The sequence below is a fragment of the Cladophialophora carrionii genome (genome assembly GCF_000365165.1).
Source record: "Cladophialophora carrionii CBS 160.54 unplaced genomic scaffold supercont1.4, whole genome shotgun sequence".
NCBI lineage: Eukaryota > Fungi > Ascomycota > Eurotiomycetes > Chaetothyriales > Herpotrichiellaceae > Cladophialophora > Cladophialophora carrionii.
In genome coordinates, this window is record NW_008481829.1 from 859,488 (window position 1) to 885,417 (window position 25,930).

Consider the following 25,930-nt stretch of genomic DNA (forward strand, 5'->3'; position numbering starts at 1 on the left):
ACACCGCGTGACGGCGGTTCCTGTCGCTAGCCTGGGACATGCGTGCTCGGTAAGCTGTTTACTGTCATAAGGCCAGAGTGCCTAGGCAACGAGTTTGACCTGGATATGGTCGAGTAGTGCTGTTCTAGGAGGAGTCAGCATAGTTTGACTTGCAGGTTGGCCGTGAAGCGCGTTTTCGTCGAACTGACCTGCGTCCATCCGAGCTCTTGAGTGAAGTGACCGCCTTGTACAATGGTCGATATTTTCCTTCACCTTCGCCCTGCCAGCGCTGTTCCCGCCATCTTCACTCGAAAATCATGGCCATATCAGTTACTTCCACAAAATTGTTCCCGACAATGGGTGCTGGAATCCTTCCACCCTCGACAGACATCTCCCTTATTCACAGCCAGGAGTGGATGTACAAGCATCAAAGAAACGTAGAGGCTCTCATTGCGATCCTCCTAACTCGGGTGATCTGGTGACTTGTACAGGGCCATAGTGGTTATAGTTTGGCAAAAATGTGTAGGAGCTCGTGGACGTTGAGGAGAAAGATGACGGCGTCAAATCCCATTGTTCTCTCCTTTTTTGCGTCATGATTTTCTCTCGCTCGATTTCATTTTGGTTTTGTGGGAAACAGCTCTGTGTGTGAGAGAGAAACTGCCGCACCTTGCTTGGCAGACTCCTGATGGTGGCTGGGTGGAGGAGGTATTCACTACAAGATTTCACAAAGACAGCGGTAGGCGCAGGTGCCGTGTGGCTTTCGACCATGATCGCAACGTATCTCAGCTCATTCGAACACTCCAATGTATGGCACAGTCGGTTTCAAGTTTCAATGGACCACTTCCAGAACTCATCACTTCAGAAGCGCGTATGGCTCTATCACGGTAAGTCCGAGTCAAAAGCAAGCTAGGAACATCAGACTTCGGCATTGATCTCAAGACCTTCTGGGATGATGTGGTTTTGCCGGTGTCACTATCCTCGAGCATCAGCGATGGATATGATGACAGGGAAAGAGAACCGGAGATGAGGTGGAGATGAGGTGAAGATGAGTTGAAGATGAGGTTCATCTCTATCGAACTGCTGGGTGGAGAGGAAGGTATGCCGAGAAGTTCCCCTATTCTGCACTTGGAGCTCAATGGATGTGTGCACGCAGCCCTCGCCACAATCCTGTAAATGGTTGCTGAGCAGCAAGGACTGTTATGCACCTCATCCGATTCTCTGTCTGCACCGCAATCACCCTTGCACCTTGATCACGACCTTGCCGAAATGACTTCCAGCCGCGACATACTCAAAGGCTTCCTTCGCTTCGTCAAATCCGAACACCTTGTCCACTACAGGGTGAATCTCTTTCTCCTTGTAGAGCTCCAGCGCCTCTTCGAGTCGATCTCTGGGTCCGTTCCAGATACCTTTCAAGGTGACGTTCCTTCGAAGCGCAAGCACATTGGTGTTGACCACGCTGTCGGCTTTATCGATCTTGCCGCTGAGGTAGCCAATGCAGGATATCAGCCCGCCCCATTTGACGCAAGCAAAGCTTTTGGCCAGCGTCTCTGGGCCGCCTTGCTCAAGGATGATGTCGACGCCCTTGTTGTTGGTGATGGTCATGACCTCGTCGTGCCAATTAGGATGCGTCTTATAGTTGATGAGATGGTCGGCTCCAAGCTCTTTCGCTCGTTTCAGCTTTTCTGCCGACGACGACGTGACAATTGCTGAGAGCATTGTTAGTCACCACGTGCGCACATCTGCCGGGGCCTTACTCGTAAGCCCGCTAGCTTTGGCCATTTGCAGCCCGGCGATTGATACGCCACCCGTGCCTTGCAGCAGTACCACCGTATCGTTGCCTTTTATGCTGTCTCCGACCGGTCTCATCCAGTTCAGGGCCATCCATGCAGTGACGGCAGCAATCGGTAGCGTTGAACCTTCTTCGTCACTGAGGTAATCCGGTACCCTCACCAAGCCTTCATCGGGGAAGCATCTATACTCTGCCAACACGCCAGGAAGGGGCAGCCCGAGTCCGGACGGCAGATGCTCGTCGGTGATCTGCCCTGTCAGGTGTGTCAAGTTGAAGATCGCCATAACCCGGTCACCCTCCTTCCAGCGGTTCTCGCGGTCAGGCGAGCTTCGTGGTCCGACTTTCACCACCGTTCCCGCCATGTCGGAACACGGAACGACAGCCGAAGGTGACTCGATGGATTCATGGTGATCGTAGTCACCAATACACACTTGTGGGCAAGGGCCGCTTGTTAGCACCAGGCTCGGCTCAAGGCAAGGAATGTGTCGAGTATTGCGGACTTGATTACCTTCAACATCTCGATAATTCAGACACACGGCATGGATCTCTACCAAGACCTCATCTGCGCCCGGCTCTGGTACATCCGCCGTCACTTGCTTCAAGCTAGCGAGACCAGACAGGTCACTGAACCACTGCTTCATCGTGTGGGTTTGGATGCTATGATCTTCAGACGTGCGAGAGTAGGCGCAACAAGGCGTTGGCCGTTTCTGTTATATCTTCTTAGTCGAAACACTGTGCATCAAGGGAAAGGATACACATATGTACGCGTTGTTGATTTTATATGGTGGTCCTGGGTCCAGGATGACGACGCTGTTGATCACTGTCATTTGTAAGCTCGTCTGTCTTTACGCCCCTAGGACTGCCTTTGAAAACCACACTTGGTGCATTGCCGTGATTGCCTTCTCCCTGATTCCTGTGCGCGTCATATGAAGCCCAAGCTGGGTTCAGCATCGTATGCTGACCCTGGTCGCTACGTGCTCCGGACCAATATTGAACTCCGCAGGATCCCGCCTCGACACATCTGCAGCAAGAGGGCGCTGGGAGCCGCAACCCCCAATAATTCGAGCTATGCGGGAGAAGCACAAGAAGTCAAAGACACCTTCGTAGTGGCAGCACTGTCATCAGGCCGATCGAATACACAGAATTAGGGACGGTCGTATCACCGAAGACCAGGACAGCCAGTGTAGGAAGGCGTCTACTCATGCTTATTATACAGTACCTCTCCCATCTTCGGAAGCCAGCCCGGCGTTTGGCCCGCACATAGCGGAGCTGGAAATCCGGACCGGCAAAGGCACACAAGGTACGCGCCAGCCAAGCTCGTACTGTACCTTGAGAAGGATGGAAGGGTTCCTGCGGGGTTAAGGATCGAGGCACCCTGCAAGCGAAAATGCAACACAATGCACTGTTAACGAGCAGTCTATGCTGGTAATGTACCGTAGCAGTCGGCGCGTCCCCAACGCTGCAGCGGCACACCCGGGTCGATTCGGCGGGACATGGCCCGCTGTGCGTTCGAACGAAGACGTTGAGTCCGCCAACCCGCGTCCAATGCTAGTGCCCTATGCTTGAGTGGTGATAATGATCTGATCTGATGTGACGGTCATGTTCAGAGTATATTAGGTCGGTAGCTAGGTACGCAGGTGGTCAGCTAAGTAAGTACGTACTGAGGTACTGTAGCTGCGATGTACATGGGATAACTTCAGGCATAGATACGAGACAGTGAATGTCATTGTCGGCGTCGGTACTGTAGCGTTGTCAGGACCAGTCCTGCGTATTGTCGCTCTAGACCCAAGGCTACCCTTTACGCGCTGCATCGGGATACCATGGCCCGGGGTATACTGCGCTTCTCTGCGTGAATGGTCTTGAACCATTGCCCGTGAGCCATGTACCGGGACGGATGGTCCTGCGGCGGCCGCGCTCTAAAATCTTTCACCCTCTCGCCCTGTTCTCCTGGAGCTGAATACGTATGCCGATTGATAAGGCGTCGCTGATCTGTGCGGCGCAAGTGACACGCGTGAATGGTATAAAAATCTGTTAGAAACTTCGACCTGAAAGATCTGACTTCGGTCTCAATCACCCTGACCACGCTCTCATCTTGTCAATAAGCTCTCAACCGTTCCTTCCCTCGAGTTTCCCAGCTTCCTTCATAGGGCGACAGAAGCAGAAGCCAACGCCCCCTAACGCAGTATTCTAGACGCCTCTTTTCCCAAACCTCATTCGTTTAATACCTGCCGCTTGTGGTTCGTCATTTGTCACTCAGCAGAACTTGAATCAAGAATCTTCGAATTTAAGTCCTAATCAGCGCCGAAAATGTCCGTCTCGGGATATTCCGTTCAACACGACTTCGAAGTCCAAGAGTATAACAAGCGACGGGCCGCGTGGAAAGCGTCCGAGAAGAAGAGAAAGCAGGAAGAAAAGTCGCTTCGAGCGCAAGCCAAAGCGGCTCGGGAACCGGCGCTGCAGCAGGCGAAAGGCCTCGGTGGTGGTGAGTTCCATGGGTTCCTTCCATTCCCTCGGCCGAAAGTCAGACTGACGCAGGTGTGTGCAGGCGAACAGAAGACCATGAGCCCTTTGATCAGATGGATCCGCGCCAGTCGCAGGAAGAAGTCGAGACCCACGCTCGCCGAGGGAAAGTGCCTCGAAGAAGACTCCGACGGTGATTCTGACGAGACCACACTGACGGATGCGCTGGCTGCGTGAACATGCCGTGTAACTTGGCTTGAGACGGTTTGGATGTCGGCTCATCTGCTGTAAAGTTGTTGCTGCTGGCGCGGCGTTCAGTGTGCGTCTCTTGGATTAGATTGGCGGTCGCCGAGTTAGATCCTGTAGCCTCGTGATGGATGAATGAATGAATGAATGAATGAATGAATCAACCTTCCTCCAGGGACCACAATTTCCCACCCACTCTTCCTCTTGCGACCACACCACCGAGCCAAGTCCCTCTTGCTTCGATCCTGAGGTTCACGCCCTTGCTTCCGACCCACTGGCTTATCGCCGCTGTGATGGCCACTTCATCATCTCTCGGCACTCTGATCCACGCGTTCTGCTGCTCGACCTTTAATATGTCGATCGGGATGGCCGTGCCTGTCAGACCAAGGTATTGCTGTAGTGCTGCCGTGAGATATGAGCGAATTGTGAGTTCGTCGAGAGGTTGCTGGGGTTGTTGTTCGAGGGAAGTTAAGCGGAGATGGAAATATGAAAACGGAGGGTTGCGGAGTGTGATTGTGCTGGCTGGTTCTTTGGGTGATGGCTTGTTGTTGGTCATGGCGCAAGTGTCCCGAGTGATATGAGGCGAGGCGAGGCGGTGGTTCGACCCGGTCCTGGTGTTGCTACATAAAATGCTAGTTGTGGCGTGCTTGGACTTCATTAGGTGGTCTCGTGTCGATGGATGTGGCTCATGGAGGAGTGGTTCGAGTGGGCTGGAGATCGAAGTGAGAATTGAGGCTTCGTGACACAGTCATGCCAAAAGATCGTAGGTTAGTGATCACACAGAGCGACATCGTCAGACAAAATCTTTACGCGACTCGGACACATCTGTCCGCTCGACCTTCCTCTGTCTTGTGTGCTCTTCTCAGCATCAAGATTCACGTCTATCGACTCCGAATCCAAAGCTGTTATAGACCAAGATCGATCAGCTGGAAGAGACAAAGCACAGTGCTCAGCGCCACAACATTGGCCATGGATGTAACGATCGTCGCTCACTCTATTAATTAATCAGGGCCCATTACTATCAACTGGACACATGGTGCCCGTACCGAGCGCGCGACAGCCAGTGCATGTTGATATCCAACCGCTCCCCTTGCAAAGTCGGTGACTACATGACCAGGTGTAGCAATGGCAGCAGCAAGCACCTGACAAGACGTCGAGGACGCATGCGGCCGGTATGACCAGAGATCGTGTCAGAATGACTGGAGAGGGAACGGGAGGAGTGACATGCACGATCGCAATGGAATACCGCGTCCACTTACAGTCTCGCCGCGGACGCTCAGCGTGTGATTGATAGGATTGAGTCTGAAGAGGAAGAGATGAAATCAAGAGTAAGAGGGCCATTGCCTTGCATTGCCTGAAGCGGCCGCATACACTGGCTCAGTGTGGCTTCTTCAGCGCAAGGTACCTTGTCCTTGTTGTAGCTCTCGCTCGCCATTGATACATTTTTCATTGCTATGCCCATAAAAGATGAGATTGATCGCTTCCATGCTACCTAGCCGTAGAATGTGCCTGCCAGTTCACCGTCCCCAGAATGAATCGCTCTTCCCGGCAAACTAGACTCCCAGCTAACTGCCACATTTGCTGGCTGGAGACAGCGTGGTAGTCCAACCCCTTCATCATATACAGGGGTGTTCAAAGCTCCCTCCTCACTCTCGCATCTCATACTCTCCCCTCCCCTCTAAGACCCTCATACAAGGCCATGGCTGCCAGTGTCTTCCCGTCCCGCCACGCGACCTTCCACACGTCCTGGACCGGCACGATCTTCAGGGTGATTTTCTCGCCGTGGTCCCTCAACCCGGTCAACTTGCCCTTCAGCTCATCGATCGCACGCGTGGACAACGATTTGCGAGCCAGGAAGATGGGGATGAACTCGTCGCTGCCCCCAGGAGAGGGATACATCGCGTTTTGAAGCCGTTCTTCTGACGAGGGGGAGGGACACGGGATGGGAGAAGACTGTGCACTCGACCTGTCCATGTCTAGTTGGGAAGCCAGCAACGTCATGTCGACGAGCTCGTCCGAGGAGATTTCGAGGCCTGTCTCTTCGCGGACTTCTCGGGCTGCAGCGCCGGCGAAGGTGCCGCTGTCGTCGATCATGCCTGCGGGGAGTTCAACAAAGGACAACGACCCGGCAGGGATGCGCGGCTGCACTGTGAGAATGGCGTATTCTTCCGGTGTTGTGGGTTGGTTGTGGGCCTGGGGCTTTTGATCTGAGCCATGCGGGCTGTCGGAGGGAGTGAGGATGATGAGCATGGCGACACTCCCGCCGCGCATGAAGACCGAGCCTGGGAGATGTTCGCCATCTTCGTTGCTGACTTGAGCTTTGAGTTTCAGGAAGCCCAGACGCTGGCCCGAGAAATGGTCGACGGCTTGGATTTCTATTGATTTGAGAGAATAGGCCGAGTTGTGGAAAGGGTGGGACGACGACGACCGTTGGAGGGAAAGGGAGTGGCGCAAAGTATTAAGCCAGGTCTTGAAAGCAGGAAAGGCCAGGAGTTGGTCCCGAGAGATGGATGCTGGGTGTGTGACGGGGATGGGCGGCTGGGTGTTGGGAAGGTGGAAGGTCGACGTTGTTGGTGACATTCTTCCGGTCAGTAGGTGAGCTCGTTGATTGGAACTAACGGGAGATGCGAACTGTGGAACGAGAGTCTAGAGTCTTGAGTCTTGAGAGCATCACGCGAGAAGGATGCCGGGGAAAGTATGTCTTGAAGGCAGTTACGCGTATCGTGAAGTATCAATTGATGTGTCTTACAAACCAATCAGACCGACGAGCTGAAGCCAACTCTAAGACACAAGAACTCAAGTGGCAGTCCGATTGGAGAACGTACACGACTCTATCCTGACGGTAGTGAAGCAACCAGTCACCCAGCCAGTCCGCCAGCTCGACAATGCTGACCTCTAGAGATAGAGTCAATATCTCACCACACTGGAATGAATTTGAATCTGAACAGCGAGCAGCTTTACTTCTTGATTCTGGGCACCGCCCGAATATCATGAGTTGTCCCACGTCATCTCAATCGTATCAGCATACGACACGATGGGTGGCGATGAGACCCCGGTAAGAATACCCGTCGGTCAAGGCTAGCTACTCGATCTGCCGACCAAGAACGGGCATGGTCTCAACCTCACTGGACAAGGGTAGCGTGAGGAACGATATTGCGGTTTGAGCGCTCACGCTGATGGTCGTGGCCCCTCCTAGCGAGCATCAACCTCAGCACCCGCGACAGTAACCCTGTCTCCTGGCTGTTGAGGAGCTGAGCCAGATCCGCTTCCATCGCGATTTGATGCGGGCGCCGCACTACTGCCTCCCACAGCAGCGAGGTACTTTTCATGCGCCTTTCTCTGCTGCTCCCATTCCTTCTTCAACTTTTTCACCCGGTTCGCCGTAAGTGGCTGACCGTCCCTTCCTGTCGTGGGCACACCATCGCCATCCCAAGCAGAGTATTCATTCGAATGCGGTGGTTTGAACATCTCAGTCGGGCTCAGTTTACCCTTCTGCAGTCGTTCCTGAGCTTCACGCTCGCGTTGCCGTTTAGCCTCTTCTTTCGCGCGGGCTTTATCTTCGCGTTCGCGCCGTACGGCTCTCAGACCTTCGGTGACGGGGCGCACGAGCGCGGGCGCGTTCTCCCGGTCCTCGAGGTAGATGTCGAGTTGCCAGAGGTCGACGTCTCGCACGCGATCGCAGAGGGCGAGGATTTGCTTGTTCAGATCGGAGGAGGAATTAGTGTTGGGTGGTGAGGAGGCTGCTTGAAGCGCGTCTCGGTTGAACTCGCTTAACGCACGTGCATATGACGGCCGAGGCCTACCAACAGTAGGCGGCTCTTCTAGGCCCGATGGCGATGTCGACACGATCTCCTGTACTTTCTCGACGGTGATAGACTTGGCAATGGCGGCTTGCCGGAGCTCGTCTCGGATCCTTGCCAATGGGTAGACGAATTCTTTGGCAGCGTCAGGGATCTCGATGCCTTTCCAGCCAACTTGTTCCGTGTCTGCAGGCTCAGAGCCGTTCAAGCCAAAGATATTGACCAGACGAGTGATAAATATTGCGACGTCGTGATGATCTCGTGGCGTCAAATCAGATTTTTTGGCGCTGTTGTATATGCTGATTAACTGCGAAATTGCTTCCATAGCGATGGGGGTGTTGAATGAATCTAGTAATGCAGTGCGAACCCGTTCTTCAGCCTCCTGAAGTGCAGCTTGCAATGTTGCTTTCTGATCGGACGTCGCTTTCGACTCCTTTATTGCCTCGATGGCGTTGAGAAAGAAGTTGTCGACCCGATCTTCCCAACTCCTGCCTTGGGTGACCATATCGTCTGTGATCTCTATGCCGTCTTTCCAATTGCCAAGCAAGAAAACAATTCGCAGGCTCCTCGCCGTCCAGTCTTTCCGCACGTGGAGAGCTTCTCGGATGGTGGTAAAGTTCTTCAGCGACTTGGACATCTTAGAGCCTTGTATTGACAAGTGGCCCATGTGGAGAAAGTAGTTCACCCACTGGCCATGATTTGCCCAGAAGGCCTCACTCTGAGCAAGCTCATTGTCGTGGTGAGGAAATGCAAGGTCGATGCCACCAGAGTGGATGTCCATTTGTGAGCCGAGTTTTCCAGACGCCATGGCTGAGCATTCAATGTGCCACCCGGGCCGACCGGGGCCCCATTCGCTTGGCCAGCTGGGCTCACCCGGCTTGGACGACTTCCACAGAGCAAAGTCGGCGTCCGACCTCTTGACGGCGGCTTCAGTCTGTGATAAGGCGCCCTCGCCGTCAGCTACGAGCTCTTTGTCGTTCCTATTCCATGGCTCCAACCTGGCATACGGGTAGCCGGCAGCCTCGAAAGCCTTGATATCGAAATACACTGAGCCGTCCGCCGTCCTATAGCCCATCTTGTTGTCGACAATTTTCTTGACAAACTCTGCAATCTCGTTGCCATGCTCGGTCACTCGCACCAGGTCATCGGGATCCATCACATTCAGGTCATGCATATCTTGGAAAAAGCGTTGCTCGTACTCCTTGGTGAGTTTTGTAAATACGGCGTAGTCGTCTCCGCGGATTGTCTTGCCCAGCTGCTCGTCCAAGACCAGGCACATGACGTCGCTCACTCGATTGTAGAATTCGTGCGGCGTCAGGAGCTTTGGATCCTGCATCAATGCCCTCGCAGTGCCTCTAGCAGTATTGATGTGCATCTTGATCTTTGCTTCCTTATCACCTGGCTTGGTGCCTGGTTCAAGGCTTCCTCCCGCCAAGATGTCCCCATAGATGGGTTCGATCAGGCCGTCGAAGTTTTCGGGAGTGATGAGTGTCTTGGGATTTATTCGTTTCAAGTTGCGGTGTATGTAATAGTGCCAGGCATGCCGCGCGTCTTGACGGACTTGGTCGTCAATGTACCTGGAACGGGTCAGCCACATGACGACCTGCCTCGAGCCCGACCTTGACCATACCGGTGTTTGTTCTTGTACTCATCGTACAGATGCCTCTGCCTCGCTCTTAAGATGATCTTGTCATCAATATCTGTCGTGTTCATCACAAAGCGAATCGAGAAGCCAAAGTAATCCCGCAGGATGCGCCGAATGATGTCGGTGGTCACATAGTTGCGGGCATGGCCCAAATGAGCGTCGTCATATACTGTAGGACCGCAGGCATACCAAGTGATCTTCCCTTGTTGTGCAGGCACGAAGGGGACTTTCGAACGAGTCAGGGAGTTGTAGACCTTCAATTGGGGCTGGTGCGTCGAGCCTGACGGGAGCGACCAAGCGGGCTGTGCCATTCTGGTAGATTTGCTGCAGAAATTCAAAGCGGCTGAGGAGAAAGCGCGCTTCATATAATTCATGAGACACTCACCCAGCTCGTTGACTCATCCATAGCCGTGCACAAGTGGTACGAGTCCTGAGTCACAGCACCATGCGCAGGGAAATGGAATGCCACAATGGTAAGCGGGCTCGGAAAATCCAATTATTCCGCCCGCCCTTTCCCGCTAAATTGGTCGTTTGCATTAGCGTCTCGCCTAAACGCGGCCGACCCCGGCGCTAACCTCTCATGCACAATTCTGAGATTCAATTTTCATGCTTCGAGATCGGATTGTCTCATGCTTCGAGAACAGTTAGGGATTCGACACAGGATAACATCAAACGTAATAAGAAATGGTGTCAACATTTCTCTCCCCGTCCCTGCACACCAAGCCCGGCGATCTCGCGTCTCTGCACCTCCGCCGTGATCAATCCCTGCCCACTATCCTTTCGACACAGGTCACCAACGCTTCCGAGCAAGGGTATGCAGAAGGCGTCGTGACCAACACACGCTTCGGATCATTCCCTCATAGCACGATAATCAACGTTCCCTGGGGAAGTCAAGTCCGAGCCAGTAAAGTCGACACGGGCTCCCGTGGTCGCACCACGAAAAGCCACAAGAAACGGAAGATCGATGACGTTGAAACGCCCTCAGTGTCCACTCTTGGAGAGGGCGCGCAGGTCAAGCAGGCTGAGGTGGCAGAATCTGGATTCATTCACGTGTTGCCCCCCACGCCGGAGAACTGGACGACCAGCTTGCCTCATCGGACCCAGGTCGTCTACACGCCCGACTACAGCTACGTCTTGCATCGGATCCGCGCGAGACCGGGCTCTCGGCTGATTGAAGCGGGTAGCGGGAGTGGGAGTTTCACGCACGCGGCGGCGCGGGCAGTGTTCAGCGGCTATGGGGATGGGATTGCCGGCGAGGGTCAGGCAGGCAAGGTAGAGACCGACACCGATGGTGTCCAAGCTCTGAATGGCGAAGAAGAGGCTCGTGGTGAAGAAAGCGAGCCTGATGACGCTCGCGGACGGGTCTTCACGTACGAGTTCCACCAAGAACGCCACGAGAAAGTCAAAGCAGAAATGACATTGCACGGGCTTGATTCCATCGTCCACGCCACGCACCGCGACGTGTACAGAGACGGGTTCTTGGTGTATGACTCTGACCAACAAAGGGGTCCAACCTCTCCTCGAGCTAACGCGGTGTTCCTCGATTTGCCCGCACCATGGGAGGCACTCCCCCATTTAACCAGGCAGCGAGGTGCAGACGGCACACCGTCCGTCCTCGACCCTGAGTCCACAGTGCATATATGCACCTTCAGCCCTTGCATTGAGCAGGCGCAAAAGACCGTCTCGGCGCTCCGGAGGCACGACTGGATTGACATTGAGATGGTTGAGATGCAGCACAAGCGCGTTGAGGTCCGTCGCGAATACACGAGTCAGCGATACGACGGGATGCGCGGAGTGAACTTGTATGCGGCGGACGTGGACGAGGCTGTGTCGCGGCTCCGGGAGGTGGAGCAGAGGTTAAAGGATTTCCATGCCGGGAAGGCTGCCGGGAACGATGGCAGGAGTGGGAAGAGGAAACAGAACAATCGGCAGCCAGAAGCTCCCACCAAATTACCCCTCAACGAAGGGAGACTTGTGCACCGAACCGAGCCAGAATTGAAGACCCATACGTCGTACCTGGTCTTTGCGATTCTGCCGCGTGCATGGACTGACGAGGATGAAGCTGCAGCGCAGGAGAAATGGGCAAAGAACGTGACAATCGTGGCCAACGCACCCAAGAGCCAGCGACAGTTGAAGAAGCAAGCCAAGCAGGCGAAACAGGCGAAGCAGAGGCTCAAATCGAAAGGCCAGACCGGGGACGGGACCAGGGAAGCGTCATGGCGACACCAGGGGAAAGAGGTTGAGCAGGCCCAGCAGGCAGCAGGATAAACATGACGGTACTCCGTAATTGGATCGTGGAATGCTATATCAGTGGTCCCCCTTATGCATGTGAATGTAGTATCAATAACCGCGCGCAACTGTCCATGACTGCCTTGTCCGGCCACTGCGAGGTACAGTACTCCGGACGAGGAGGCCTTACTTACCGGACTCGGCGTGCACCTCGTAACGCAATTGCCGAAACAAGTCGCGCGACACGCAGTACGATCCCATGCGCGGGGAGGAAACAGTCTTCACGGCCTATAATACGGAGCACTGCAGACTGTAGTAGTTTATAGCGTACTGTGTTGACAGAAGGCCGGTCCGATCCCAGTCCCCATCACGGTCACCGGTGCGAGGCAGACACCACGAACCCACAAATATGCTTCGTGACCGAATCGTGCGTCTCCATCCAGTACTGCAGAGGACATATGTAAGTAGTAAGTGATAAGCACCGAGGTACCTAATCGATGCTGAAACGAACATGTAGCGTAACACAAAGCAACAGCCTCCTCTCATCTGTCTGGTCGGCTTTCGTGAGTGCTTTCGTCCCGCCTCGCCTCGCCTCGCCTCGAACGCACAGCCTCGGAGGTCGACACGTTTCCCTCTCTACTGGACGAGGTACGAGGTATGTACTCCATCCTCCGGAATTGAGTCTCGGTTCCCAGGGCGCGAGAGGACCCGCTAAACCGCCTTCGGAAGGGGTTGCGAGACTCATCATATCGGGAGCCCCTATTTCGTCTTATTTGCAGGAAATTATGATTATTCCGGAGTCCCTGGTTTCATATTGCCTGGTGCCTGGTGCCTGGTACCTCCGCCTGTACCTGTACCTGATGTTTTATGCGCGATATGTGCTGATAATGCAGACAGAGGCTCTTATCGCCGTCGAGACTGCATATGTACCCACCACACTGGCCAGTTCAGTGGGCTTAGATCCAGACCTGGCTAGGATTCAGGAGGAGGTACCCCGTCTGCTTGCCTGTCTGCCTGCCTGGCTACAGTATCAGCCAGTAAGTTGACATTTCGAGACAAGACACGCGTCGGTCGTATACACCTGTATTCCGTGGGGGTACGTACTCCGTATAGGGGGATGGATTCGAAAGCGAGGTTTCGCATTTCCTCAGAGTGCATGGTCACGTACGGCCTACGGAGGGCGTACATACATACATACATACACACATTGCGTGATGAGGCTGTAGATTGCAAACTGCAAGCCGTTTGAGTCTCGTCTCCCTGAGGGACTCGATATCGCTGCACCCCACCGACACTGACACTGACGCTGACGCCGACAAGAAAGACCTACACTACACTGCCACAACGACCGACAGATAAGCGATGCCCACACGGATTTAAGACTCAGCCTCAGCCTCGTACTCTGAATTGGTCTTTAAGTGGCATCGGCGTCTGCATCTTGCATTTCGTATACTGTCCTCCTTACCTACTTACCTACCTACCTGCCTGCCCAGGCCAACCCATCACGTTACCACCATCAGCTACAGTATCAAGTCAGTTCCCAGGGCCGCAGCAGAACCTACGAAAGAGATCTCCCGGATGGCGATTCTCGACGCCGTCATTCCTCACCTCGTGCACCTCGTTGCTCGCGCCGCCGACGGCGACACCAACGACGACAGCGGACCCGGCAACAAGAGTCCGGAGCAATTCGCGAGCCAGGGCCGATACAACTATGCGCCATCCTTCGCCGCGGCGGTGATCTTTCTGATCCTTTTCAGCGCCGTCCTGGCGGCGAATGTGGTGCAGTTCATCTGGCACCGAGCCTGGTTCTGGTGGGTGATGATATTCGCGGTATCATGTGAGTGTGCCGTTCATCCCTACCTTTCTTTTGCACGGAGCGTGCACGGCGAGTTCGATGCCCAGGAGCAGAAGAGCGAGATTTGTGCGCACACAAGTGCTTCTTTTTTCGTGTGCGACGACCCCTTACTGACGTGCCCACGCAGTGGAATTTGTCGGCTACCTGACGCGAGCCATGTCGATCAAGGACCTCGACAGCCGGGGCCTGTTCATCATCCAGACGGTCGTCATCCTCGTGGCGCCGGCCGTCATGGCCGCGGCGTGCTACATGGCGTTCGGCCGGATCGTGCTGTGGGTGGTGCCGCCGCGGTTCCAGACGGCGCGCCACCTCTGGGTGCCGGCGCGGCGCATCACGCCCGTCTTCGTCGGGTCGGATGTCTTCAGCTTCTTCGTCCAGGTGATCGGGGGCGCGATGGTCGCGGCGGCCAACACCGCGGCCAGCGCGAACCGGGGCAAGAACATCGTCATGGTCGGCCTGGCGCTGCAACTCGCGGCGTTTGGATTCTTCGTCGTCGCGAGTCTGCGGCTCAACGTGCTCCTGCGCCGCGGCATGCGCGACGTGGCCCTGCCCAAGGAGCGCAACTGGGAGCTGTTCCTGACCGCCATCAACGTGGCCAACGTGTTGATCCTGATTCGGACGATTTTGCGCTTCGTCGAGTTCGCCATGGGCACCACCAACTACCTCATCGACCACGAGTGGTTCTTCTACGCCTTTGATTCCGCGCTCATGCTCCTGGTCGCCGTGCTGTTCGTCGTCATCCACCCGGGCCATTACTTGCCGTATCTGGGCATTCGGCGGCGCGAGCAGCAGTTTTCACGCAACGCCGACGCGGGCCCGTTTGCCAATCTTGCAAAGGGCCGCATGAACGTGCAATTGACGTGAAGGTCAGGAGGGGAGTTCGGCTAACACAGAGACGCAGTAGTGGGATGTGACGGCACTTTTAGTGAGTGACGAGGTGGCATCGGTGACAGCCAGCGACACGGCTGTGTTTGTTTGTCGCTCATGACACGGACAGCACAGCTCGAACGGGTTTACCACGGAGTCGATCGCCGCCCTCTGACTCGTCCCTCTGCTTGGCGTTGCGTGGCTGTGCTGCGCCTCGATCCAAGCTTGGACTTGTCCACAGGACGGAGTACAGAGTTCCTTGCACAGTCCAGGTTTGGGAGGAGAACAGTGGAGTTTCGAAACACGTGGAGACGCATGTGGATGGGATGTGCTGCACGAGGATTCCTTCCATGTGCAAGACGCCTATTGTGTCCGAGTAGTGTGGGCTGGTTCGTCGTGCGGTGTTGGGAGCTAGAGGATATACAGAATACAGTACTTGGACAGGCTATATCGATCATGTGGCCCTCGCCGTGCAAAGCGCCGATCATCAAACCAGACATACTGTGGTATCTTCGTACACAATGGGACATGGGAATGAACATGACCTCGTGGCCGACGGCCGACACTCTATTTCGAACCTACAAAGGGGGCTATCGCCCTCGGAGAGGCAGGTGTCGAAGCGGACATATCCAGTACATTATCCAAAGCCTTGGTATTGCGTATCTCGAAAGGAGTTCACCAGAATTGGGCTTGTCGGGGTAAATGAGGCACGATGTTCGCGGCAGGAGATGCGAGCGGCTAATTACCGGTGCCAGACTCCGGTAGCGGTAGCGGTGGTGCTGGGTACTGTAATTACTACTGGTGGCGATAGTAGTGGTGGAGGAGGGAGGGGGGTGGCACTTGGCTTCCTCGGTCGGCTTGAACGGCATCTCCAGCAGTTAGTCCCCAGTACGGAATACCCAGTACCCAATATACACAATACTGGGTAACGCATGTGTCCAGGGCAGTGCCAGTGCCAGTGCCAATCCCACCACCGGACAGTGACAGCCGTCGATACAAGTAACTGCCGTGATACTGTCATGTCACAACCCGAGCCTTCTTCGTCGAGCATGCTGTGCGAACGGGCAAAAAAGGTAAATTGCCAGGACAAAGACTGCGGACTGCTTGACCGTGAAATCAGTGATGGCAGATAGCCGATCAACAGTGTTGTTCCTCGTATCATATCTCAGTGTCTAAGCCAGCATGCTCGCCATCATGGCAGCACTAGCCGAGAGTGGATCGTCTAGGCAAGGTACAGCCGCCTGCAAGCGACAAGTGGCGGCGGAGCCTGTCACTCCATTGTGCGGCCTGTGTGGCCCAGTGTGGCCCAGTGTGGCCCATTCTAAGCCGGTAGTGCGTCTCTGCTCCGTATTTCCCAAGCCTCCAAGACCTGTCGTGATCCATTCCGCTCGCGCTGGCTGGCGATATGGGCATCAGCCCAGCGTTGGCATCGCGCCTCGTGCATTCTCCACCGGTGCCGCCGTCGGCGCCCCATGCGCTCTTGATAGGATGGTGTTTCATCACCGTCTGGGAAGCCCATCATATCGCCCGGGACCTTTATCCACATCCCCAATCTTCGCTCCTTGTTGTGTGTGTGTGTGCAGGTTTGACAACAGCGTGAAGATCTTCGCAAGCTCGTGGCCGGCCGGCCATCGTCATAGCCTCCCTCCCACCCCCCCGAAATTATGCGGACCAGCGTGGTACTCGTAGCCCCGTGGTCGATGTGTGTGTGCCGCTGCCGTTGCCACCTTGACCGTGGAGAGTACGGAGCCCAGTCCTAGTGTCGTCGCCAATCCGCCGCTCTCAAGACAAGATACTCCTAGTCCCTCGCCCGTTGTCGAACAGATACGCGTGTTAGCCAGAGGGGGATATCCACCCACCACCCCCCCTCCCCCTGTTTGAGATCTCCCGAGACGCAAGCCAACCCCAAAGTTCGTAGTTTTGCGACTTGGACTTGAGGACCCACGCGCAAACGATCTTGGACGAAAACCGGGACCGGGGACCGGGACAGAACACCACATCATTTCAACACAATCACATATAGTCCGGGATGGCCAGTTTTTCGGGGTCCCAACAGTTCACTGACACGCACCATGCCCTTTCCCCAGTCCAATGCCTTTGATGGGAAGGCTGCGCTTCAAGGCCAAGTCGCAGCCGCTGCTTGTTCGGCTTCTCTTGTATGCCATCCTGGTCGCCGCCGGCGCGGGCGTGCTTTATCTTAGTGTCGCGTATGTGGCGATTCCACTCTTGATCGTGCTCTCGCCGACACTCCATCCCACGCTGTACGAGCTGGGCCTCTATGGCGGCTCGCCCTCGCAGACGTACATATCCAACGGCCTGAGCTCGCCGCGCATCAGCACCAGGAAGTCCGACCCGCAATGCGACAAGGCCTACACGTTTCTGAATTTCAATGGCGCGTCCATGGCACGCTCCGGGCCGGCCATCCTCGATCCCGACAATGAGCTCGTGTGGAAGCTGGAGACCGAGGGCACGACCACGAACCTGAAAGTGCAGACGTACAAGGGAGAGCAGTACGTGACCTACTGGACGGGCATGAAGGGAGGGACCATGGGGAGCGGCGTTTATCACATGGTGAGTGCGAGTCGCGAGTTGCGAATAGCGAGTGCGAAAGGGCCAGAATGGAATACTGACGAGCCCGCCCCATATTGCAGTTGGACTCTTCATACGACGTCAAACACACCGTCTCGGCGGTCGGCCTTGGAGGCGACCTCCACGAGTTTCTCATCACCAAAGACGACACCGCGCTGCTGACCTTCTACAACGTCACGCCCGCCGACCTGTCGTCGCTCGGCAAGACCAAGACCGGCTGGCTGATCGACAGCGGATTCCAAGAAGTCGACATCGCCACGGGCGAGCTGCTCTTCGAATGGCGAGCCTCGGAGCATTTCCAGGTCAACGAGACCTTCATGACCCACCCGTTTGGCGGCTACTTCAAGAGCATCCCCTTCGACTTCTTCCACATCAACAGCGTGGACAAGGACTCCAAGGGCAACTATCTCATTTCCTCGCGCCACACCCATTCCGTCAGCTGCGTAAGCCCCGACGGCCAGATGTTGTGGATCCTCGGCGGCCAACGGAATCAGTTTCAAGACCTCTCCGGGGGCGAGGCCCTGACCTTCCGCTGGCAGCACGATGCCCGCTGGATGGATGAGGAAGCCGGCATCATCACCCTTTTCGACAACAAGGAAGGAGGTCCGCTGCACATCGATGGGCCGTACAGCCGCGGGATGATGCTCCAGCTGGACGTGCCCAACCGGACGGTCACGTTTCTGCACTCATACATCTCGTTACACCACACTCGCACGCCTTCACAGGGCTCGACCCAATATCTGCCTGCGAGTCGGCACGTGTTCGTTGGATTCGGCCACTCTCCAGTTTTGAGCGAGTTCACTCTGAACGGGACGTTGCTGTGCGAGACGCACTACGGAGCGCCGTGGCTGCACGTCTTCAACACGGCCGTATCATATCGAGCTTTCAAATCCGCCAACTGGGTGGGGAGGCCTCGTGAGCCTCCCATTGCAAAGATTCTAGACGACACCCTCTATGTGAGCTGGAATGGGGCCACAGAGGTGGCCGCGTGGGTGCTGCAGGGCGCGAGCGAGCATGATGAAGGCTTCGTTGATTTAGACGTGGTGGACAAGGAGTCTTATGAGGAGACCTTCGAGCTGGAACAGCTGTCGCAGTACTCTTGGTTCCGTGTAGCAGCATTGGACCGAAATGGGCAGGTACTGAGGTCCACAGATGTGATCCAACGAGAGTCTTCGAGCAGTTGGTGGACCTTTCTGCTGGCGGTCTTCTGCTGGGGAGTGCTCTTCAGAGCCGCTTGGGTGGCTTATAAATGGTCATCCGAACGGGCCCATACCAGCAAGAAGGGCGTTTCTTGGGTTGTCTGGAGGAAGTCTTGAAACTGCTCTTGGACTTAGAACTGCATCGCATTTTCACGGCGCAGTTGTACCTCTCACGTGGGGCACATAGATGATTTCTCCTGCTCCGTCCCGCTTTTGATGTGTTCCATGTGACGTGCACTGCTATCCGCCTTTCCAAGGACATGCCACGGCCATATATAGTATAACTGGGTCATAGCACGCTCCGCCAACTTTATTGCTAGCTTTGCACATTTCTCGACCTCGGTGCTGCAATCTTTCGGAAGGTTTCAACGTCCTACATCCCATGGCTTAAGGGCTGCCTCACAAACAAGGCCAGCTTCCGGCAACGTGCCATTCGCAAAGAAAGCTTTCACGATACTAAATATGCATACACTCGGGTTGCTTGATCCGGCGCAATGCCCGGGCATATCCTGCGTTAGCACAACACTACCTTCATGACTCTTGGACATCTTGAGCGCGTTGCCTACCGGTGTGACCGGATCCGCGGTGTTGCCGATGAACAAGAGCGGGCTGCCTCGAGGATCATAGTCAGACAGATTCGAAGCAAAGGGGCCTGTGAATCGATTTTCGGCTGAAGGACGATTCACCTTCTGCCAGTGGACGCAGGGTAACGTGATCTCTGCCCAAACAGAGCCCACCACCGGTGATTGAGATTCAAGCAAGGTGAGGTATTCGGCAAATTTCTCCTTGGTCCGGGAGGTAATGTCATCGCCGTCGCCGCAAAGAATGGAGATGGCCGCCTCTTGCTGCCAAGGATAGCTCGTTGGCAGGCTCAACTCCTGCTCCAGGAGAGTTTGCGATAGTAAGGGTACGAAGGGTAAATTGGGCAGAGACGGGTGGAAGTGTCGATCTCCACGGGTATACCACGTCCTCGGGGACCTCAGTGCGGAAATCGCGCTTCTCTCGTCTCGCTCCATCAGGGCTCTTAAAAGGAGAGCTAAGACCGGCCATAGCTGGATCGGTTGATATAGATGACCGTGGATGATGGTTTTCAGGTCAAAGTAGGTGAGGACATAGGCATTCCCATTCTCCACTAATGGGAGCGGGTTGTGCTTCAACTCGGCTAGAAAGACTTCAACCTCCTCCTGCATCTCTGCAGGACTGCGTATCGAAGCATCGGACAAGGCGCACTTATCGCCAGCCTCAAAACAATAGTCAAAGAACTTTTCCCACGTCTTATTGTTGTCCTGGAGGTTGGTGGTCCAGCCCGTAGCGGCATAGTCATCCGCGTCCACAACACCATCCAGGATCATACGACCGATCCGGTCAGGGAACATTGAGGCAAAAGTATTACCGAGGTATGTGCCATATGACAGGCCCCAGTAGTTGAGCAGTGGAGGCCAGTTTTCCGAGTCATACAGGAACGCGGTCTGTTGCTTCTGCAGATGCTTCCCATCTGAGGGCAGTTGGCGGTGTCGGTGTGCCTCGACTTCATCAATGATTGCCACCATATCATGAGCGACCAGGGCAGTACTGACATACCGCCGAATACTCGAGCCGTCCGGATATCTGCCGTTACTCGTCTGTGCGCAGAGGAGGCCGAGGCTTTTGTCGATGCTCCATTTGGTGTCCAATGCATATTGGTTTGATTCGAGGCTACCAGACGCCACTGACATTAGGTGGAGATTCTGGCGTACAGAGTCATCTTGAAAGCATGACAGACTAGGTGTTGTAAACTGTACTCCCCGCGGGTCGAATGACAAAACCTCAAAGTGTTTGTCACTGTCCACCACGTTCTGAATGCTTTTTCCGCTCCACAGTAAAGTTGCAACGCCCGAGCCGCTGGGTCCGCCTGGATTGATGACGATGGTGCCACCAAAGGATTCGTCTGTGACATCGACGACAGCAGGGAGCCTTGTGACTGCAAGGGCGACAGTGTTCGAGTTCGAGAGATTGGACCAATCAAGCGGCACCTCTAATCTAGCACATTCAAAGAGACCGTAGCACTTGTGGTACTTGAGCTCTTTTGATGGTCTGATACCTGTCCAGTCGAATCCCTGGCTGGCATTGTGCTGGTCTGCGGGATATTGCAGAAGGAAGGCTGAACCAGTGTAGGCCAGTCCCGCTGCCACGGCTCCCATGAGCCCGGTGTATTTTATCCACATTCTTCTGCCGGGCTGCTGCCCAACATTCATCCGCCGTTGATCACGATGCTCTGTCAACTCAGGATGAGCAGTTGTGGAAGGGATATCTATACCCAGTGAGTGAGGAGATGCTGAGGGAGCGGAACAGCTCTTGACCGAATGAAGCTACTGTCTAGGCAGCAGTCTCTGTCTATTTCAGGTCAAGATATGTGTCGACGCTTTGTCCGAATCAAGCAAGGCGTCGAAGACTGCAGGACGACAAAGTTTGCTCATCGCCGCATGGATTTGAGTGAATTTCTAGGCAAGGCGGCCATGAGAGAACCGACAGCGTAGAAGTGAAGGATCCAATACGAAGCCAGGCTGCCAAGACCAACATAGTCACGTGGAAAGCACACTAACCCGCCTCCATTAGGTAAGCGTTATGATAAGATAAGATGCGCCGTTGCCTTTGAGAGGTTGCATATTGCAACTGACGCGTCGATTTGTCCAGATGATCGCGTCTCAGCCCACGCCGGCTCAAGCATCTTTGCCAGCTGACAGCCAGCAGCGAATGACGTTGCAGGCCATGGAAATGTGAGCAAAGCCCCAGCTCTGGGACGTGGAATGTCTTCCTCCTCACAACCGTTCCTGGCCTCCTCGCCCGTGACTGGTGGAAGGAGGAAGAAATCGCGCTTCACCTACAAGCATCTCCACCTGCTCGCGCAATCATCAACCACCTGTCCGTTGCGATGCATCGCACTAATCGATTATGATGCTTTCTATGCGCAGTGTGAGATGGTAAGACTGGGCGTGGCTGAGACCCAACCATTAGCCGTTCAGCAGTGGCAAGGTCTCATCGCAATCAACTATCCAGCACGAGACTTCGGATTGAGCAGACACGTTACGGTCACAGAAGCAAAGCAGAAATGTCCCGAAGTCGTGATCCAGCATGTTGCGACTTGGCGCGAGGGGGATGATAAGTGGGCATATCGCGACGATGCCGCGGAACACATTCACACCGACAAGGTGTCCCTGGATCCGTACCGCCTCGAGTCGCGGAAAAGCCTCGCTCTGGTCAAAGAGACCTTACCACCCGCGCCGATACAGAAAGTAGAGAAGGCCAGCATTGATGAAGTCTTCCTTGACTTGTCCGCACAAATCCATCAGATCTTGCTGGAACGGTATCCGGAGCTTCGATATGCCCCGTATGACGACCCGACCGAGAATCTCCCTCCTCCGCCTTCGACAGCCCTCGATTGGGAAGTGGATGCGCTTGTAGACCTCGACTCCACGGAAACGGAGGACGACGATCCGGATTGGGACGATGTGGTGATGAATATTGGCTCTGAGATCGTCCGGGGCGTGCGAAAGACCATTCGCGAGAAGCTGAAATATACTTGCTCGGCAGGCATTGCACGAAACAAGATGATGGCCAAGTTGGGGGCAGGCTACAAGAAGCCAAATCAGCAGACCATCGTGCGCAATCGCGCCGTGCAGCACTTCCTCTCGGGTTTTAAATTCACCAAGATCCGAAATTTGGGCGGCAAACTCGGAGAACAAATTGTTGACGCCTTCAACACAGAGGATGTCACTGATCTGCTTAAGATTCCTGTTGAGCAGCTCAAGTCCAAGCTTGGGCCCGACACCGGGTCGTGGCTTTACGGGATCATTCGTGGGGAAGATAACAGTGAGGTCAATGCACGAACCCAGATCAAATCAATGCTCTCGGCAAAATCTTTCAGGCCGAGCATCAACACTACTGAACAGGCGAACAGATGGCTGCGCATCTTTGTGGCAGATATCTTCGCTCGCTTGGTCGAAGAAGGCGTCCTTGAGAATAAAAGAAGGCCCAAAACCATCACGCTCCACCACCGTCAGGGCGGCCAGACCAGGTCAAAGCAACTCCCCATCCCAGGAGGCAAGAAGATCGATGAGGTGAGCCTGTTCGAACTCGCGAAGACATTATTAGGTCAGGTCATTGTTGATGGCCGAGCATGGCCGTGCGCAAATCTTTCCTTGGCTGTGGGCGGCTTTGAAGAGGGTGTATCTGGCAACAAAGGCATTGATTCGTTTCTCCTGAAAGGAGATGAAGCCAAGGCGGCCATGCATGTGCCGTGTCGAAGTACCACAGCAACACCGGTCCCAGGCGAGGAACAGCCTTCGAAGCGGCGAAAGCTCGACGAAGGCCCTCCCAGTATCGCTCGCTTCTTCTCCAGAGGGGAGAGTACCGGAGAAGGCGAGGACGAATCTGGAAATGAGATGCTGGGTATCCATGACGAGCACCATGATCTCGCTCCAGAAGACGACGTCCAATGCCACCAGACCCCTCAGCTGCATCAATCAGACATCGCAATGTACCTTTGCAAGGCATGTCATCAGACTATCAGCGAATCTGACAGGCATGAGCATGAGGACTGGCACTTTGCGAGTGAGCTTCAAGCTCAAGACAGGCCTGCTGTGACTGGTCCCACGAACAGTCGGCCGCCTGGACCTTCTGGCAGTAAGCCAAAGCGTGGGGGTGGTGGAACTCGAGGCCGGGGCTCGAAGGTCGAAAAGGGTCAGAGTCGTCTTCCTTTTGGATAGCATTTAAATGCCCTGATCTTTGTACTCCTTGTTGAAGGCTCTTCCGATGACCATCCTTCTAACCTCACTTGTTCCTGCGCCAATCTCGTACAACTTCGCGTCCCTCAAAAGCCTCCCCGCAGGGATCTCATTCACGTAGCCATTGCCTCCCATGAGCTGGATAGCGTCCAAACCGCATTCCGTGGCTCTTTCAGCTGCATACAGGATGGCACCAGCGCAATCTTGAGTGCGCACCTGTCCTTCCTCGTCAACCTTCTTTGCCGTCGCATAAGTGTATGCTCTCGCGGCCTGCAGCTTTGTATACATGTCCGCCAACTTGCCCTGGACAAGTTGGTTATGCGCAATCGGGATGTCGAACTGTTTCCTCTGATGCGTGTAGGGAAGCACCAAATCCAGGCAAGCCTGCATTATCCCCAATGGCCCGGCACTGAGTACCAATCTCTCCAGGTCGAGTCCTTCCATAAGCACAGTGACACCCTTGTTAACCGCGCCCAGCACATTTTCTTGCGGGACGAAGACGTTGTCAAACACCAGCTCTCCAGTATTCGAGCCCCTCATGCCGAGCTTGTCTAGTTTCCTGGACACGCTGAATCCCTCTGTGGCTGTCTCCACGATAAAGGCGGTGATGCCCTTGGATTTCTTCTCGGGCTCAGTCTTTGCATACACGACGATATAATCCGCCTCTGGTCCGTTGGTAATCCACATCTTCGTACCGTTCAACTTGTATCCACCATCTACTGCCTTTGCCGTCGTCTTCATGCTCACCACGTCACTACCTGCGCTATGCTCACTCATGGCCAACGCCCCGACTTTGTCCCCACTAATCAATCCGGGGAGGTATTTCTCCTTCTGCTCTTTACTTCCGTTCAAACTCAGTTGATTCACGCACAACTGCGAGTGCGCCGCGTAACTCAACCCGATGCTCCCGCTTGCCCGTGATATCTCTTCCATGATTATACTGTGGGCTTGATAGCCCATCCCCAGCCCACCGTAGTCTTCATCCGCGGTCGGGCCAAGGAAGCCTGCTTCGCCGAGTTTCTTCCACATGTGGTGGGGGAAGTCATTGTTGCGGTCTGTGGTCGCAGCTACTTCTTCGGAGATCTCACGCCGGGTAAACTCCTGAACGCGCTCGCGGAGTTCGTAGAGGTCTTCAGTCGAGGGTGGGGTGAAGCCGGAGGGATGTTTGGACGTTGTCGAGGCCGCACGTATAGATGCTCTTCGATTGGCTTGCCGAAGGAGAAGAGACGAGGTGAGGAGTGATGGGTCCTGGGTGAAGCGGGCACATGGTCGAAGCAGCGGGCGCACAATTGAGCATGTCATGATTTCGAGAGTTCGATTCCGCAGCCTGCAAATTTACGCAATAGAGATAGTATAGACCGGGAAAGGTGGTAGAGTGAAGGGACAGAGAGTAAAGAAGTGATCAGAGGAGCATTAGTTTTCGTTGCTCCGCAGTTTGGGAATGCCGTCTCTAACCGCGTTGCCGAGGATGTGGAGGGTAAAATCTGATACGAGGGAGATACACAGTACGGGATTGGGGGGTGATTATTTTCATGAGCTTTCCTATCAAGTCCTTGAACACAGCCGGGACGGACAGGACCCAATGTCTGGGTTGGTCTCCTCTAGAACACCCAATGGCAGGGTCACAATACGTGGACTCCGTGTATCCGTAGACACAAACTTCATCCCTGCCGCTGAAACATCAGGCACACATCGTCAGTAGCAGTGTACATGATCTTTGACAGGGTGAGATCTTCCGTGCTCCTACACAGTGAGAGGATGACATCCTTCATCAAGAGACAGGGATATCCGTGTTGGCGGACTTGCCCACTCAATAGCCACAGTTCGCGTCCCTTATTAGCAGAAACTGCAAACACGCGAGCCCAAAGCTGCAGGATTCAACATCAGAACTCCCCTAAGGTACACGTGCCTTCTGGACTGTGTTAATATGCACCGAGCTTTCATCGGCGGATCGGACGCGTTGAGGAGGTGGACTGGCGACCATCAGCTCGTCGGAGGACGTGGAGGAACTGTGAACTCTTACTTGTGGGTGCATGGCATGCCGCAATTGCTGCAGAGATGTTGTTGGCTTGAGACCTTCTCAAGGATGGCTTTTCTGTATCGTTCACCATCGTTCTTCAAGATATCAAGTTTTGGACCCTTGCTGAGGACCCCGAGAAAGTCCCTGGGCGAAAGTCAGATGTTTGGGCTTCAACCGGAATCAATAGCATCACCATGTGTCGCCAGAAGACTGGAGCAGTGACTGAACCCTGGTGACCTCGACGACCACGCCAATTCTGCAGATTGAAGGCTTCACAAAAGTGTATTGGTCAATGTCTTCTCGCCAGCTCAATCCCTCGGAATTGATGATGCGCCACTTCTGTTCATTGCTGCCTCGCTGGTAATAGGATTCGAGAATAAAGAGTTTTCTTTCAACCATTGTGAACTGAGACTAATGATGCTGTCGAAACAATGACAAACCTAGGACTGTGTGATCTAGACGACCAGAATATTTACATGGCATCTTGAT

The 25,930-nt window shown here is 54.7% G+C and overlaps 12 protein-coding genes across 12 annotated transcripts; 5 read left to right on the top strand and 7 right to left on the bottom strand.

Moving 5' to 3' along the window:
• Nucleotides 1–1,212: 1,212 nt before the first annotated feature.
• G647_04982 (uncharacterized protein) lies at nt 1,213–2,130 on the bottom strand (the record flags this gene model as incomplete). The annotated part of the gene is made up of 2 exons (XM_008729318.1): nt 1,213–1,685; nt 1,734–2,130. The coding sequence occupies 2 exons, from the start codon at nt 2,128–2,130 to the stop codon at nt 1,213–1,215; spliced, it is 870 nt and encodes a 289-aa protein (XP_008727540.1).
• Nucleotides 2,131–4,075: 1,945 nt separating this feature from the next.
• G647_04983 (uncharacterized protein) lies at nt 4,076–4,465 on the top strand (the record flags this gene model as incomplete). Its single annotated transcript, XM_008729319.1, has 2 exons — nt 4,076–4,250; nt 4,314–4,465. The coding sequence occupies 2 exons, from the start codon at nt 4,076–4,078 to the stop codon at nt 4,463–4,465; spliced, it is 327 nt and encodes a 108-aa protein (XP_008727541.1).
• Nucleotides 4,466–4,634: 169 nt separating this feature from the next.
• G647_04984 (uncharacterized protein) lies at nt 4,635–5,030 on the bottom strand (the record flags this gene model as incomplete). The annotated part of the gene is made up of 1 exon (XM_008729320.1): nt 4,635–5,030. One exon carries the CDS (start codon nt 5,028–5,030, stop codon nt 4,635–4,637), a length of 396 nt encoding a protein of 131 aa, XP_008727542.1.
• Nucleotides 5,031–6,133: 1,103 nt separating this feature from the next.
• G647_04985 (uncharacterized protein) lies at nt 6,134–7,054 on the bottom strand (the record flags this gene model as incomplete). The annotated part of the gene is made up of 1 exon (XM_008729321.1): nt 6,134–7,054. The coding sequence occupies one exon, from the start codon at nt 7,052–7,054 to the stop codon at nt 6,134–6,136; it is 921 nt and encodes a 306-aa protein (XP_008727543.1).
• Nucleotides 7,055–7,666: 612 nt separating this feature from the next.
• Nucleotides 7,667–10,230, bottom strand: G647_04986 (cysteine-tRNA ligase; the record flags this gene model as incomplete). Its single annotated transcript, XM_008729322.1, has 2 exons — nt 7,667–9,851; nt 9,905–10,230. 2 exons carry the CDS (start codon nt 10,228–10,230, stop codon nt 7,667–7,669), a joined length of 2,511 nt encoding a protein of 836 aa, XP_008727544.1.
• Nucleotides 10,231–10,603: 373 nt separating this feature from the next.
• On the top strand, nt 10,604–12,187 carry G647_04987 (uncharacterized protein; the record flags this gene model as incomplete). Its single annotated transcript, XM_008729323.1, has 1 exon — nt 10,604–12,187. The coding sequence occupies one exon, from the start codon at nt 10,604–10,606 to the stop codon at nt 12,185–12,187; it is 1,584 nt and encodes a 527-aa protein (XP_008727545.1).
• A 1,539-nt stretch (nt 12,188–13,726) lies between these two features.
• On the top strand, nt 13,727–14,867 carry G647_04988 (uncharacterized protein; the record flags this gene model as incomplete). The annotated part of the gene is made up of 2 exons (XM_008729324.1): nt 13,727–13,985; nt 14,131–14,867. 2 exons carry the CDS (start codon nt 13,727–13,729, stop codon nt 14,865–14,867), a joined length of 996 nt encoding a protein of 331 aa, XP_008727546.1.
• A 2,094-nt stretch (nt 14,868–16,961) lies between these two features.
• On the top strand, nt 16,962–18,775 carry G647_04989 (uncharacterized protein; the record flags this gene model as incomplete). Its single annotated transcript, XM_008729325.1, has 2 exons — nt 16,962–17,441; nt 17,522–18,775. The coding sequence occupies 2 exons, from the start codon at nt 16,962–16,964 to the stop codon at nt 18,773–18,775; spliced, it is 1,734 nt and encodes a 577-aa protein (XP_008727547.1).
• A 248-nt stretch (nt 18,776–19,023) lies between these two features.
• On the bottom strand, nt 19,024–20,838 carry G647_04990 (uncharacterized protein; the record flags this gene model as incomplete). Its single annotated transcript, XM_008729326.1, has 1 exon — nt 19,024–20,838. One exon carries the CDS (start codon nt 20,836–20,838, stop codon nt 19,024–19,026), a length of 1,815 nt encoding a protein of 604 aa, XP_008727548.1.
• Nucleotides 20,839–21,444: 606 nt separating this feature from the next.
• G647_04991 (uncharacterized protein) lies at nt 21,445–23,403 on the top strand (the record flags this gene model as incomplete). The annotated part of the gene is made up of 1 exon (XM_008729327.1): nt 21,445–23,403. The coding sequence occupies one exon, from the start codon at nt 21,445–21,447 to the stop codon at nt 23,401–23,403; it is 1,959 nt and encodes a 652-aa protein (XP_008727549.1).
• Nucleotides 23,404–23,406: 3 nt separating this feature from the next.
• On the bottom strand, nt 23,407–24,723 carry G647_04992 (uncharacterized protein; the record flags this gene model as incomplete). The annotated part of the gene is made up of 1 exon (XM_008729328.1): nt 23,407–24,723. The coding sequence occupies one exon, from the start codon at nt 24,721–24,723 to the stop codon at nt 23,407–23,409; it is 1,317 nt and encodes a 438-aa protein (XP_008727550.1).
• A 592-nt stretch (nt 24,724–25,315) lies between these two features.
• On the bottom strand, nt 25,316–25,840 carry G647_04993 (uncharacterized protein; the record flags this gene model as incomplete). The annotated part of the gene is made up of 3 exons (XM_008729329.1): nt 25,316–25,394; nt 25,445–25,585; nt 25,635–25,840. The coding sequence occupies 3 exons, from the start codon at nt 25,838–25,840 to the stop codon at nt 25,316–25,318; spliced, it is 426 nt and encodes a 141-aa protein (XP_008727551.1).
• Nucleotides 25,841–25,930: the final 90 nt, after the last annotated feature.